The 16177-nt window shown below is 37.3% G+C and overlaps 1 protein-coding gene across 1 annotated transcript in view; it reads right to left on the bottom strand.

Moving 5' to 3' along the window:
• kcnt1a (potassium sodium-activated channel subfamily T member 1a) overlaps positions 1–14645 on the bottom strand; it is a 21018-nt gene extending 6373 nt beyond the window's left edge. Inside the window, exons 1-21 of the mRNA XM_081391906.1 lie at positions 14531–14645; positions 12916–12995; positions 12730–12832; positions 12335–12376; positions 12182–12230; positions 8762–8821; positions 8550–8624; positions 8387–8470; positions 8204–8298; positions 7157–7340; positions 6902–7066; positions 5992–6128; positions 5603–5666; positions 4964–5072; positions 4672–4780; positions 3284–3433; positions 2977–3212; positions 2694–2904; positions 1013–1118; positions 728–900; positions 549–620 (exon numbers count right to left, since the gene is read on the bottom strand). Coding sequence (XP_081248032.1) covers positions 549–620; positions 728–900; positions 1013–1118; positions 2694–2904; positions 2977–3212; positions 3284–3433; positions 4672–4780; positions 4964–5072; positions 5603–5666; positions 5992–6128; positions 6902–7066; positions 7157–7340; positions 8204–8298; positions 8387–8470; positions 8550–8624; positions 8762–8821; positions 12182–12230; positions 12335–12376; positions 12730–12832; positions 12916–12995; positions 14531–14619 — 2393 coding nt within the window. The 5' untranslated portion in view covers positions 14620–14645. The remainder of the gene's footprint in view (positions 1–548; positions 621–727; positions 901–1012; positions 1119–2693; positions 2905–2976; positions 3213–3283; positions 3434–4671; positions 4781–4963; positions 5073–5602; positions 5667–5991; positions 6129–6901; positions 7067–7156; positions 7341–8203; positions 8299–8386; positions 8471–8549; positions 8625–8761; positions 8822–12181; positions 12231–12334; positions 12377–12729; positions 12833–12915; positions 12996–14530) is intronic.
• Positions 14646–16177: the final 1532 nt, after the last annotated feature.

The following is a 16177-nucleotide window of genomic DNA, read 5'->3' on the forward strand; positions in this document are numbered from 1 at the left end:
ATAGGGCTGCATGACTGATAGATATAAATCGAAATCACACTTGCAAAGGCTGTGATTTAATTACATAAATATATGTGCTGAAAATTATTATAATATTTTTAACACTCATTTTTTATTTTAGTGAATAGTAATATTTATTATTTTTGTTTAAAATTTTATTTAGTTATAGTAATAATAATAATTGCTAATAATTTTCACTAATTAAACGCAACACAATATAAATCCCAATGCAATGCAATATAAATAATATAAAAATCCAAATGCAATTCAACATAAAAATTGAAATAATATAAAAATCCCAATGCAATGCAATATGAATAATATATTAATGCAATATAAATATAAAAATTTCAATGCAATGCAATATAAAATGCTACACAAACAATTTACAAATTGATCAGTCAAATTGCTTAGCCCGACAAAACCAGGAGTTTGTTTTTATTGAACACATTTCAAATTGTACTCACAATGTTTATTAGAAAAATCACATTTTGTAATCACAAATCATGCAGTCCTAACGAAAGAGAAGTTTTTTTATCTAACTATACTTGTCAATGGTGCCGCCCATATAATACACCATCGGGAAGCAAGATATGGCCTCAAGGAAGTGGTCATCGGGTCTGCAGGAAGTAGATAAAACATTCATAAGGCTAATGAAACACATGAGGTGAATGAGAATGTGTTAGGGTCTGTGTGTGTGTGTGTGTGTGTGTGTGTGCGTGCTTACGGGTTGTCTAACAGCAGGACTATAGGGTTCAGTTCTCTTCTGGGTCTGTAATAGGCTCTTAAAGGCACTACGAAGTTGTAAAGGCCGTTTCCAGCCGTCTCAGCGGAAACGATGATTAGCTTGTTTTTGAAGCCGTACGCTTTAGCATCTTCAAAAGTAACATGCTCACAGCCCTGCAGCAGAAAACGTGAGACAAATATGACATGCTTACGTGGTCCAATGTATTGTAATTGTGCAAATAAAACATTTGGGAGAGATTCGTACCACGCGGAGGCTGCTGCTCACCTGGTCAAGCCGTAAACAGCAGAACGGGGCTTTCTGGGGCAGGAGATGGCAAAGGGTCGGGGAGCTCCCGATGTATGGAGAATTTGGAGGGTATCCTTTCACAAATCTGAGGAAAATAACATTAAAATGCACCATGACAGGGTTTGTTCATAGTAAAGTCATAAAAATTCACATTTACTCATTTCGTTTGATACCTGCATGATTATTTTTCCCAGTGGAACACAAAAGGAGAATTTTATGAATGTGCACATGCTCTCATATAGGGCTGCAAGATTTGGGGAAAAAAGCTAAGTGCAGTTTTTCAGATATAAATTGTGATTGCGAACATGAATTTGCCGTGTTTGTTTGTATGGCTGCAAAATTTGGTAAAAAATTCTGTGATTATATACCAACATGATTGTAAAATAATTATATAAATGATTATTATTGTAATATATTTCACTGTAAAAGAAAAAAAAATAAGTATTTAATAAAAACAAATAAACAGTAATAATTTACATTTCAGGACAACTTTAAAATTACAAAAATTATAGTTATGGCTGTCTTTTTGGCTGAAAAAAGCAGCGAGCCCTTAAAGCTTTTCTTTTATTGACAACAGCCAGTTTATAAGCGACACAATAAGACATGGTTTTGGTTTTATTTTGATTAATCGTGCAGGCCTACTCTTACTTGAGAGCAGACAGTCACCAGTGGCTGTCAAACTAAAAAAAAAAAAAAAGGATTAAACCCCCCCCACACACACACAAAATGACTCTGGCTTTTTAAATCATTTTCATAAAAAAATGTATACAGTTATTTTGTTGTGATGATTGTGAAACCAATTCGAATTAGTACAAATACTTTGTACAACTCTTTTATATTGATGTACAGTATATTTAACTCTTTCCACGCCATTGACAGAATTTTCTGGCTTTCCGTGTTTTCACTGTTATACAGTAGGGGGCGCTATTAGGCATCTTCTGAAAGAGTACTGAAAACCTGATCAAAACACATGTGAAGACGCAGCTGAAACAAGTGATATCATATGTAAGCATATGCATATGTAAAATAACGCGAATGAAATGCTGAACCAGGACGAGGTACAGGACTGTGAAGCTTTGGGGGTGTTGATGGACTCGATCTACTCCATCTATGTTTTGATCATCATTGTGAATCTGATCCAGATGTAGTCTTTGGCAAAAATCCAAATTTCTCAGCTTATTGCTCAAAATGTTGTTTCTTTTGATATATTGCATGTTCAGATATTCATACAACAAAATATTCTGGGGGCCATGAAACTTTTGTGAAAATGATCAAAAATGCTGGTGCTGGCTGGCAATTTTTTTCAAAAATGCTGGTGGGGAAAAAGTAAACGTATAATAATGATTGGTGTTGTTTGAATTAAGAAAAAAGAAAGACAGAAAACATTCATACAGACTTAAAGGTGCAGTAAGCGATTTCTGAGAAACGCTGTTGAAAGTGGATCAGACAGAGCACCAAAACACACTTATAGCCTATCAGCAGTAAGGGGCGTGTCCACTCATCGGGGGGAGGGGCCTGTGTTGCCTAGCGTGTTTGTGAATTTGGGGGCGGAGCTATCAAGATAGGGGTGTGATCCTTTTTGTGTAGGGGCATGTTTGATGTGGTGATTTCAAACATCAACAGCGTTTCTCAGAAATCGCTTACTGCACCTTAAACTCACTCATTAGCTGTTACATCTTCATCTGAGTGCCCCGCCTCATCCTCTGATTGGTCACTGAGCAGATCACATTGCAGTAAGGAGGCGGAGTCAGCGATCTCCAGAACAGGCGCTATGCTTGGGCGTCGACTTCCTTGTTCGTTCTCTGGGGGCAGGGCCAGTTTGACGCCGCTCTCGGGGGGACTGGTGTTCTGGAAATCCATGGCGACCGTTCCTGAAAACAATCAAATATTCATAAACAGACCCTCTGACAACTGCCTATCCTTTTCTATGCATTCTCGCTCACCCATGCTAGCAAGGATACTATGAACAGGCAGGCCAGACGGGCTGTTTAAAATGTCACAGTGGCCCCTCCCCTTTCCCTGATCTTCTTCCTGTCTGAAGATGAAGGCAGAGTTTTCCTCCTTCGTGATGTTGATGTAGTAACAGGTGTCGCTGGCAGACATGATGTGCCGTGGTCCAGGATTCAACAAGATGCTTTTGTTATCTTCTCTCTTCACGCCGATCATACACACACCGTACCTACAAATAAACAGCCTGGCATTACAAGTTTTCAACACATTTTATATATTTTAAACAGTGTGTAAACCTACTTTTTGTGAGCGTGAAAGGCCGCGTAGGTAAAGCTTTTGCTGTTGTACTCTCTGAAGAACATACTGTCACCCAGGCGGATATGATACACCTCATTACCAGAACAACGGCCGTACATCCTCTGCCACTGCTCCGGAGACTGCTGCCCCTCTCTAAAAGGACATTAACGTGTCATTATAATATTTTTCCTTTTAATTTTCATTCATCAGGTCATTATACCAAACTTAAAATAATACTAATTGCAGGAACAAGTTTATTGGAACTGCATGGGATTAAATGCTTTGTGTTGTGCATGAAAAAACATAGTGGTGATAAAACTAATTACTATAAGTCCGCCTGTGGTGAAAATCAAGCCTTTAATGTTGTTTATTTGTCTATGTGGTGTTTTTAATATGCTTTAAAACAAACCATGTGTAAATTCAAAAGTCGACACCATTGTTGAGTATTTTCTTCTTAAAACTGCAGTGAACCAAAGATCTCAAAAACACGGTTTGAAATCGCTGGTGTTTCTGACGTCACAAACTACTTTGTAACCAATCAGATCAACGTGTGATCGTCAACGAGTGGATCTCTGAGCTGGTGTGAGTGAGTGGAGGCGGGGCTCATTTGCATATTCATAGAACCGCGTATGCTAAATGAGGCAAGGGTGTAGAGCTATTTTAAGGCATGGTTTTTTCAAGGAAAAACTTTTAAATATGTCATTTTGGTGATCAAAGATGAGTTTTAAGGGATACAATTATTGACTAAACGGGGACTTTAAAGATTATTATTGCACTACTGTTCAAAACTTTGAGGTCAGTAAGAGTTTTTAATATTTTTGAAAGTCTGAAATTTAAAAGAACTTTTTTCTATGTGAATATATAGTAAAATGTAATTTATTCCTGTGATTCAAAAGCTGAATTTTCAGCATCATCACTCCAGTCTCCAGTGTCACATGATCCTTCAGAAATCATTCTAATATGATGATTTGATGCTCAAAAAACATTTTGTATTATCATCAATGTTGAAGACAGTTGTGCTACTTCATATTTTTGTGAAAACCGTGATACATTTTTACATAAAAAAAGCATTTATTTGGAATAGAAACATTTTGTAACATTATAAATGTATTTACTGTAACTTTTGATCAAATGAATGCATCCATGCTGAATAATAGTATTAATTTCTTTCCAAATTTTTGAACCCCAAACCTTTGAACAGTAGCGTATCATGATAGTGTCCAAAAAACATGGCATGACCACGTACATTGTTGAAAAAACATGATAATGACAAGAAAAGTGTTGGGGAAACCTGTTTGAAAACAGTCAATGTTTCTGAATTCCACATGGTGGCGCTAGAAGCACAGAAAACACACTTCACCTTTAAAGAAGCTAAGAGAGTTGCGACTCACTGTCCGCGAGATGTGTGGACCAGCAACGTAATCAGCGTAGAGGTGGCCGGACACAGACAATTCAGAGCCAGCATGGCGTATTTAAACTCTTCTTCACACACAACGTGATCTGTGGAGAGAAACGGACATGCTGCTCAGAGGCAAGATGAACGTGGGTTACAAAAATTAGTCGTCTAAGGGCTTCAAATGATATTGAGAGTGCAAGTGAGAAGAATACATAATGCAGAAAGAGTGAGCAATATTCCAGAAAAAGAATGTGAACTAAAGGAAGTGAAAAGAGCCAAATTAGTACCTGCAAATTTAACATGGAACTTGTTTTCAGGCTTAAGAATCTGGACGAAAAGAGGGCAGTTTGGAGCGAAGTCTTTCACAGCCCAGGCCCTCAGAATGGTCTGGTGATCCTGTCAATAAATCAATACTAGTCTTTAGGGATGTGCTCGAAGCCGAAAACTATGTTCGGAAAGGAAATGACACATTCTACGGAGCCCCTAAAGGGACATGTTGATGGAAAAAATATGAGATGGGAGGAAAAAATATATGTCAATGCTTTTGCGTTCTCTCGCAATTTTTTAGCTGGATAATTATATTGTATATAATTTGAGGGCATCAGGGAGCGGCTATCAATATGCAGGGTATTGAAATCACTTTTACATGTACTCTGTATAGGGAGCAGCGGCACTGACCACACATTTTACAGGAAAAGATATTTCTTTCTTTTCTTCTGTTTTTGTTGGGTTAAATCTGCTTTTGGGTTGCTTTATGATAATTAATATTAGATATTAGAGAAAAAACTAGTCAATAACTGACAGATAAATTAAAGATAAAAGTTATTCTAGGTATTCTAGTTGATGATTAGAAAAAAATTTTATCTGGTAAATATTGATGCGTCTACCTTTATCGATGTGAATGATAAAATAAAAAGAACACTCACTGCCGCCATGCGATCAGCTTCATTCCTGCTGCTAAGAATGAAACATGCTTCCGCATCGTCCATCCTACAGAACAAAAGCGACCAATCACAGAGGGGAATTAACAAAGCAGACATATCACAGAAGCTACATTTGTTGTTGTTCCAAATCTTGTCCAATGCTAGCCTTCAAACAATGTGCAAACTGTGCTGTGTAAAACAAAAATGTGGTATAAATTGTGTGAAAAAAGGCTTAAAATACAAGTTAGAATATAAGGGAGCAGAATGAACTATTATCCAGCACTTGTCATTTTTTAAATGCATTTTGTTCATTAGTTGTTGCAGCCTTATGAAAAAAAAATCCGCCTATGCATGAGCAGATGCTGTGATTGGTCAATAAGGCTGTCACTCACTTGGCTCTGAGTAAATCCTGGTTTTTGAGGGCTGAGCCTTGAAGGTAGATGACTCTCTGTGACCACAGAGGAATCTGCAAAATCCTCCTCACCTGGACATCCACCTCACATGGACACAAGATGACCACGTAATAATCCTAAACATGCACAAACACAAACATGTCATTATACCGGTACTAGAACAAAATGGACAGACATTCTAAACAACACAACCTATTAAACACACATAAGCCACGTTTCCATTACCCTTCAAATTGTGCAAAATGAAATTGCGAATTGAAAATACGCCCAATGGAAACACGGCAATTTCGCAAAAACTCCCATTTATCGCAAAAAAGTTTTTACGCTCGCATGAGGTGGTTCTTCAGGCAATTCGAAAAAATAAATATTTCGCAAAACTCCAATGGAAACAGTTTTTGCACATTTACATGTCAGCTGACATAGATGACGGGGTATTTTTGGACAGAATACGAGACAGAGTTCTTTATTAAATTAATAAAAGACAAAATAATTACAGGAATACTCAATTCTAAACCTCAAAGAAATGCCACAATCAAGACCTCAAAGCAGATATGAGTGAGAAGCACCCAGAAACACCTCATATGAGCCGCTCACAAGTATAGGGTCTTTCCTTGCCATTAATGATTGGATAACACACATACGTCTCCTTCGATTAATAATAATGGCCAGTGCGGTGGCTGAGATATACACAAACCTACCAACATGATTTTTGGAATGACTCATCACCAGAGGAAAAAATTACGTTCTGGTGGCATAACATCGGTTAATGTAAACGCCGTCATTTAGCAATCGTTTTTTTGTCGTCATTTAGAGAAAAAAAAAAAAAAATCGCAAGAGTTTTGCGCAAATCTGTACTGGAAACACACCTATAGACAGACAGAATACACACCTGTGTGTGTGGGTGGGCGTAGAATTCGTTGAGAAAGTCCATAAGCAGGTCGATTTTGAGAGTGCTGACACATAAGACCACATGTCTCTCAGTCTGAGCCCGATGTCTGCTGTAGTTTCCCCCAGATTTCTGCCTTTCCATCCACAGATAGATCAACTCTTCAAACTACAGCAAGAGGAGAAACAGACAGGCGATGAATAAAATACTTGGAAAGGTCATTGGCTGTGTTCATAGTCAGTATTTGGGTGGCCTGACCTGTAGAGGCAGCACCACCAGGGCCACACAGATCATCACCACCACCAGCAGCTGAGACGGCCAAATCTGTGGCGTCACATCGCCGAAGCCCACCGTAGAGAAGGTCACGATGCAAAAGTACAACGCTTTAAAGAGAGACAGACTCTTCTTACCAGCACGCTCTAAATGCTGGATACCACATGTGCTGAAAGAGACAAAGACTTTAGTGAAGGTGATGAGAGATAGAGAAGAAGAAAGAGCCACTGCAGAGGTGGGCAATATACCAGTTAAAGCAATGAAATTGATAGAAATATTGTTTATATTGAGGTCGTGCAAGGTGCACGGAAGAGGGTGGCTGGTCGTTGTTAAGCCCTGCCCTCCTTAGTTAATGTTGCTAGGTATAAAATTGAGTAAATAACTTCTCAAAATATTTATTTTGTAAATATAACTTACATTTTAATAAAAAAACAAAATAGAAAAATAATAAATTAAACATAATTTAAAAATGACAAACTAATCTTGACAATAAAATTGTGTAAGAAAAAGTTATTTAAAAAATGACCATTCTTTAAAAAAAGAAAAGAATTATTAATAAAAAGTTTTACAAATACAATTGAAAAAAAATAACAATAACAAAATCTTGTTAAAGAGAGTAAATAATTATTTTTTTTGTGATAGTGATACATTTTGTTTAATAAATTAACCATCTTGACTTTGAAAAGTCTCCAGTAACATGAAACCTGTCAATTGAGAGGTTTGCAAATGCTTGTTTTTTTTTTTTTTTTAGAGAAGCTTCATTTCTTGTCTGGATTTTAAAAATGAAGGTGAGCAGAAATAAATAGCTTTTAATTACCACAGTTTTCGATACATTTCAATTTACACAGCTCTTAATAAGCTAACATTGTATTAATACAGATATTCCAAAACATAATATAAAATATAAAAGCATTTTTCTATAAAAATGCATATATTCATTTATATAGTTATCAAACAAAATTTTGGTAAATATCACAATATACAGTTTCGGATATATTGCCCAGCCCTAAACCAGAATAAAATGATTCTTACCCGGTGAAAACGAGACATAAGAGAGTGGAGATAAGAATGAGAACCTGGTTGAACATGGCAGAGTGTGTTCTCTGAATCGCTCTGTGCAGATCATTCTGTAATACACACACACACATCGCCTGGTTTCCATACAGCAATGAACAGACACTGGTGTGGGTTTATTTGGGAAAGGTTAACACTCACTATCATGCTCTCCAGAGCACACTTGGCCAGCCAGCAGTTGAGGAACACTGGGATGAACAGGTTTCTGAGTGGAGGCCAGAAGATCTGACACACAGAAAGAGGTAAGGTTACATTATCAGCTGAGGTGAGGAGTTTGGGATTTAGTTCTGAACATGCATCTTACCGTTATGATGAAAGGGACAGTATTTAGCATCTCCAACAAGAAAGACACCTGAAATATCTGCTCCCATATATTACCCTGGAAAAACACATGCACATGCATGATCTGTTTTGAACATCCGTGTCTTTATAATGCTGTGCCAAAGCAAAACTTGATATCAAATCAATCAACAGTCAATGAACACTTTCACACTTCAAATATATGCACACGCTCACCTTGTAGCTGAGGTACGTTAGCAACATGGCCTCCAAGAAACTGATGGATGCGACAGTCACCTGAGGAAAAAAACATGCAAACAGACAAATAAAAAATGCATATGTGTAGGCTCCTATAGTCTGATATAGTGAGAATATGGAGCTCATATCCGAGAGGGGAAAAAACACCTCGGTTTTATCCAGAGGCCCAAACTGAGCAAAAATAAGTTATTTTGGTGCAGATGCAGATATTTATATAGCCAAAGGGAAAGATGAAATTCTGATAGCTTGTAATGTAAATCTAAGATCTTTATAACAGACAACTTACATAAAATGCATATGACTATCAGTCATCACTCTATATCTTATCCTATATCCAATATATATGTCTTAGTAGGATGATATTTAAAGGCTTAGTTTTATGATTAAAGCTCTGTTATTTTTTTTTTTTTTTTTTTTGTGGGGGGCAAATAATGCAACAATGGTGATTGAGAGATGAACAAATCAAAAGCCTGATCGATGGATGGATAAGTATGGATAATCAAGTAAACCTAAGTTGCTTCAAGTGCTCATCTTGAAATATTAAAAAAAGATATACATTTATTCTTACTGACTATGAACAGGCCTTAGAGATTTGCGTATCAAATATGATACAGTAGGATTTATAGGGTTAAGTGCATAAGTGTAAGTAGATGCGGGTGTGAAATTAAACTTTTGACATTTGTTCAGAATACTGTGAATGGGCTAGAATGATTGTCTTTGCTTTGTTTTGTTCCGCACATCAATCAATGAGTGAAACCATCAAAGTGAGGCAAGGTCACTTTAAAAAACTTCACATTCATTGTTTTTTGGTGGTGGAATGAACTTTTGCCTAAACAGGGGAATCCACTGAAACCTTTAAAAAATTACGGAAAACACCCTTCCTGACTAATTAGCCTTTTCAGCAGGGGGAAAAAAGGGTAGAAGTGTTTTTTGCACTTCTGCTGTAACAGCATTGTACTATTCCAGTATTTATGGAAATCTGGTATGGTAACACTGTCTTTTGGATAAAGTGTACTGAATCAACTGAACCAATAGGCCTTATGCCCAGCTCCACTACTTCCTGAACTTCAGCCAGCTCCTTTGTTTCCTGTCTGACATTATTGGACAAACTGATTAATCCAGGTGTGTCTGAGTATTGTTACTGAGGTCAGGCACACCTGGATTAATCAGTTTGTCCAATAATTGCAGACAGGAAACAAAGGAGCTGGCTGAAGTTCAGGAAGTAGTGGAGCTGGGCATAAAGCCTATTGCTTCGCAAAATGTTTTAAAGTGCTTGAAACACCACAGGCTGGCGCCACCTGCTGGTCAGAACAGTGTAAATGCAATGAAAACGCAGTCCAGACATGTATAATCATGACAAACCAATTGCAAATGTTTCTATGAAAGTGTAATCTATTAAATGTACAAATGAAGAGTTCAGATGCAAAAGCCTCTAAGTGCCATCTGAAATTTTCTTCTAAAATGAGCATTTTTTCAAGCTCGTATATTTAAGTTCAATAATTTCACTTTAATGACAATTAATAGGTAATTTGCATTGCCAGTAATGTGAAATAAGTGAACATAAATACAAGCTTGATAAAAATGATCATTCTAGAAGGAAATTTCAGATGGCACTTAGAGGCTTTTGCATCTGAACTCTTTAAATATTCAAACAACATTCAATTTGAATGTTATGTAAAATTTCTCTTTGATTAATTTGAAGTCCTTGTTTATATGTTATTAGGCAGGGCTTGTTAAACTAGGTCAATTAAAAGCAATTAAAGGTGCTCTACGTGATGTTGGGTGACGTCACTTCTTTGTTGACGTTCGAAGTATTGTCAAACAAAATGGAGGCTAGCTAGCCCCTCCCTCCTCCTCATCCGCGCACTAACCCCCCAAACCCCATCCCCAAATCCTTCTTGTCGGTTATTGGCTGGAACAGTTTGTTACGTTTTGTGGTCCAGGTTGGCCCAGTTTGTTTTTGTTGCCATTTGTGAAGCCTGGGCTGACAGAGACCGTGTTTTTTTACAGTGTGTTCAGGGGACAGGTAGCTAGCGGATAGTGAGGAGATGTTTGCTGTATGTGACAAAAAATGTTTTGGCCTAAAAAACGCGTGACATCGCTTAGAGCACCTTTAAGTATCATTCTCCATTTTGTATAATACAGATGAATTATAAATTCATTAAATTAATTTAAAATGAACCTACTAATTTAAAACCTTAGAAAATCCTTCATGGGTTCAACTAGATCAATGCCATCTAACGGTGAATCATCCGAATTTTGAAATGTTTAGAAACCAAGGTTCGAAAACAGTATGACGTAACCAGCCTCGTTTGCTGAAATCATATCGAGTTTGATTCAACCATCAAACTGTAAGATTCGCGCTCGATCGGCCCAAAGTCCGGCATCAGACCAGTGCAGAAGGTCTCTACGTGTTACTGTCTTTTCTCGAGGCAAAGTATTTTTTGACTAAAAGCAATACATTTGAATATGTATTCTCTCGTTATTTCATCTGACTCCATAAATGAAAAGGTTTCAATGATATCTGTGCATCATTAAATGTGAGCGAATGTTTGACTATTCCTTTTAACTCTTTAATGAAAATACTGTCAAAGTCAGTTAGAATAATCAAATGTAACAATTTATTATGTCAGGTAAACGTATCATGCCTATTTCATAATCAATTCAAAGATAATCAATACAAAACATCAAATGCTCTAGAATAAAGAAAAGAGATGCGAACCCAACATTAAGAAATACATGAAGCTGAGAGTCTCATTCTCAGCCTCACGGGCTAATCTGAGGTACAGAAAGGCCCCCGAACCCTTTGCGCATATCATTATATAGACAGAACCTCTTTCACATGGAAACATCTGCTAACAATGGGAATTTACATTCAGAGTTGACACCTTTTGGGGAGTAGGAGACCATTTGTCTAGAGACCACCTTCCTTTGTGTGCCAGTTATCTCTAAACTCTTAAAAACCTTATTACCTTTTGTTTTACTTATTTGGAAATGGGACATTTGTACCAGTCGCACTGAGACATTTCAAATGATACTAAAAATGTCTGATAATCATTCACATTAAACTATATATTTTCTTGGGTGAATTCAGGTGATCTGAGCATGAGAGAGAGAGGGTGAGGGAAGAGGGAATGAGATGTAGATTAGGATGACTCTGAGGTGAGACTTTCGTCTCGATAGTGCACAAGGGGGAGTTCAGATGTTAATTTCCAGAGAGGTCCTTTGTCCTCTCAGGGTCTGGTCGCTCTTCAACCAGACTGTCCGGCATTTTCTAATTTCTCAATTCTTAGAAAACCACTGATTCAAAACAAAAGATTTATAAATGTTTCAAAGCTTCACTAAGCAGTGTTGAATCAATGCATTTAAATATAAATGCTTTGTTTTCCCGGGACTCACCTGAATGGCCCACACTGGTTCTTTTCTGTCTACCCAGAATATCAGCCCCCTGGAAGAGAGAGACCGATTAGAGCAAATACTTTAGAAGTATAAAATCAACCATTCGAATCACATCTGCATAACTGCAGATTTGATGCTGATGGTGTTTCTCACCAGTTGATCTCATTGGTCTGAGTGGTGCTGTTGCAGTTGATGCTGTAGAGAGAGGAGGTGTGGGTCGCTTACTGTGACACATCAATCTAGCATAAGAGATGATTCACTAACTTTCTATAAATATTAAAAAATATGTAATGGTTCTGTCATGGTAATCATACTCTTTAACTGAAATGCTAAAGAGCCAGCACACTGCTATTTCTGCTCCCAAGGAAGATTAATAAATTGCAACGTTCTGACAACAAAAGGTCTTCGTAATGTGCCGGCTCTTTAGTACTTCAGCTCTTTTGCATTTTTTCTTTTGATCGAGCACCTGCTGAAGTGATGTTTGGATGTGAGCATATACTTTGAAATCATACTCTTCACACTCATAAATATAAAAACACAGTTCTGACCATGTGTGTCGGAGCTGGGCCGGATTGTCCGTCATGACTCGTATGATGTAGAGAACACATGTTAAAAGCTTCAGGCAGAAATTAAATATTCGGATCCTTAAACCTGGGGGCGCGAAAGTTCATGCATTAAAAGGCCATAAAATGAAATCAAATTAAAGGCAAAAAAGTCAAAGGTTTGAGACTTACTGGATCTTTGGTTTTTGATGAAGAAAAGTTTGAGTCTCTCTTTAAACGTGTTCTCATCCACATAAAACTCCACATGAACCCTGCAGTAAAAACATCAGTCAAGCATTAACATAAATCACTATCAATCAACTGAAAGATCAATTTAATATCTCGTTCGGGGGGCATTTGTTATGAAAAATAGCAGCCTACACATTTAGAAACTATAACTACAACTTGCCACAATTGTAATATAAATTCATAGTGAAAAATCTATTCCCTTAAAGGATTAGTTCACCCAAAAGTGAAAATTATCCCAAAATGTACTCACCCTCAAGCCACAGTATATACGTCAGTATATGACTTTCTTCTTTCAGCCAAACACAATCAGAGTTATGGTAAAAAAATATCCTGGTCGATACTGGAAGCTAGTGATTGCAGTTTATAAAGTTATAATTATGGATATTTGTTTTACAAAAACGCATCACTTTGCTTCATAAGGCCTTTATAAACCCCCTGGAGCCGTATGGATTACTTTTATGATGGATGGATGAGCTTTTTTGGGCTTAAAAAAAAGGTACCATTCACTCCCATTATAAAGAGCCATAAATTGGTGAACTAACCCTCTAACAGAGTATCTATTATAAATTCTACAACAAGTTAAAATAAAAAGTTTACTTTATCATGAAAGCTTTACATTGGTGAAGGTGGACCTGCCAGAGGCTACAGCAATACTGCCTTATAAAGACAGTGCTCTGTGTGGGTAAGACAGTGTGAATTCATGCATGTGGGTAGTTGACATGAAATACTTTTAGAAAGTTGACAAGTCCTGTGGTGCGACATGCTAAACTCCATCTAAAACTATTTTAAACAGCAGTTTGTGAATTATTTTTCCATGCATGCATTAGTACTTTAAAAAAAATCCCCTGTCACAGGACTATTTAAAATAAACTAAAATCAAAATGTGAATAAAAATAGTGAAATATAAATACACATTTTAACCTAAAATCTTGAAAAGCAGACAAGTTATGCATCAAATACTCATGTAGATACGAATGCGCATGATCATAATGCATAAACTGTTGTATAATGTCAATAGACTTGTGCCAGTATATGTGAGTTTTCCTGAAACTGATTAGTGATATGTTGATGCATAAGGACTCTATCTTCTCCCATGTTTTCTCCATCCATTACCATGTTTTACTCTGTTTACATAGTTCAGCATGAAGAGCAATTCTCTACATTACAATCTCTGACAGGAGATGCGATATGTCCGCCAGTTCCCATGGAGACCACAGGAACCGTGGTTTTATTTGCCGTAATAAAGTGAGACGGAGCCATCAACATTACAACCCCTGGCACAATTTTGTGTCCAAAATTTTCCTTATGTTTTTGTTAGATATGCCATCATTTATTGGGCATGTTTTACTAATAAAAACAGTGAAACTGGAATAACAAATAATTAATTTTATAAAAAATGCAAAAAAACTTTGACAACTACTGAGAAGTGCAGCACTAGCAGCATCTGAAATCCACTACAGCGTACCTACTTTAGCAAAAAGGGAAAAAAAGCCAGACTCGGTGATCATTTCCAGTCATTCAAAAGACTGCAGTGACTCTTATTAGAGAAGCATCCTACCTCTGCCCAGCATCGCTACCAAAAGAGTCCAGTCTCCAGTTGACCAGAGCCGGGTTAACCCAGGACGGTACAGTGTTCTTCTGTTCCATAACAGAGAAAACCCAGAGGGTTTCTAGACAAGGACGTGCAGAGATCTGAGCGGAGAGGATTGTTATGGAAGTACATAATCTTCAGCGGCACGGTTCAAAATAACCCGCCCACACGCTCCTGACTGCAGGCGCTCAAGCGTGTCTCTCTCTCTGTTGTGTATGCCTCTGCATTCGATTTCAATACACTTTGTTAGTTTTACTAGCATCTCTATGTCAAATACAGGCCTAATTCATATCTATGACATGCACAACAGCTGTAAAACGTGACAAACCTTACGAGTTCTGTTAATGCATAAAGCTTATTAAAAATAAATGTTTTTTTATGTCTTGCCTCAAGCGATGCTGTTTGTCTTTGTAATAGTGCAAAGTCACAGGAGTGTATGTAGTGTTATCATAATGTCTTTTTTTACAAAGAGAACTTTGAATGAATGAGCAACAGACTCACCGAAGAAAATAAATATTTCAGTCAAATGAGCAGTTCTTTTGCTTTTTCTCTCTTTCCACCTTTCCGCAGTGCCCACACTCTCTCTCTCTCCCTCCTGTTGTCAGGAAATTACAGATAATAACCTGCTCAAGAGGCTATTTCTGTCGATCTGGAGAGATGTGGCTGTGTGCCCACACACACACACAGTGTGACTATTTTCTTAACATTCAAGGTTTGCCAGTATAAAAAAGTCAACGAGCAACTTTGTTTTTCTCTTGTTCGGCAGTTTAAAAAACAAATCCAAATATGATTTTCAAACAGAGTTATATTTTCCATATCGAATGTTCTGGGTGGTTGCCAAGGTGTTTCTATATGGTTGCTGAGGTGTTCAGAGTGTTTTTAGGATATTGCTGTGCAATTGCTTTCTTTCCATACAATACACTCGATCTAGGTGTATTATATGGACACACCTATACAATTAGCCTAGGGCATCTGCCCGCAACTTCTATTCTTTTTTTGTGATGCAGTCAGTAAGTACTGAACAGGGAGGGTCTGTATAACAGAAATATCATAACTCATAAACATTTAATAGTCATTTGGATCTAGTTCTGACTCCTGGTCTTCACTGAGACAGGTATAAGTTTGCAGATGGAGCAGAAAATTGTGTTTGAACTCTTGGTTTTGCGGTAGCTCTGTGGCATTTAATATTGTAGAGTTAATGAAAGTTATCATAAGCGTTGTAATGTTTGAAGCAAATGTCATTACAAATGTCATTAGACCGGGAAGATTTTAAAATGAGTGGTTCATTCATAAATCCGTAAGATCTTACCTTTATGCTGTGGAAATACAAACTGGAAGTCAGAACACAACGAGCGGGGCAACATAAGGTCTAAACATTGTCTGAAACTGAAATTGACACCTATACCCTCAAATAGGGTGTTATTTGAGGGGACAGCCATTTGTAGTGGTGTCTGAAACTATAGTGGACGTTACTGAGTGGTACTTATTCAATCCCACATTGCACTGCAATAATGAGTGTACAACCGATGTTCGCTCAACGGCTGTAAGAATTGGCTCATTCCTTTTCATTCACTCCTCAAGTGAACAGTATTAGTGGACTAACGTTGGTAATAG

Source organism: Scardinius erythrophthalmus (genome assembly GCF_964197995.2).
Source record: "Scardinius erythrophthalmus genome assembly, chromosome: 17".
Classification (NCBI taxonomy): Eukaryota; Metazoa; Chordata; class Actinopteri; order Cypriniformes; family Leuciscidae; genus Scardinius; species Scardinius erythrophthalmus.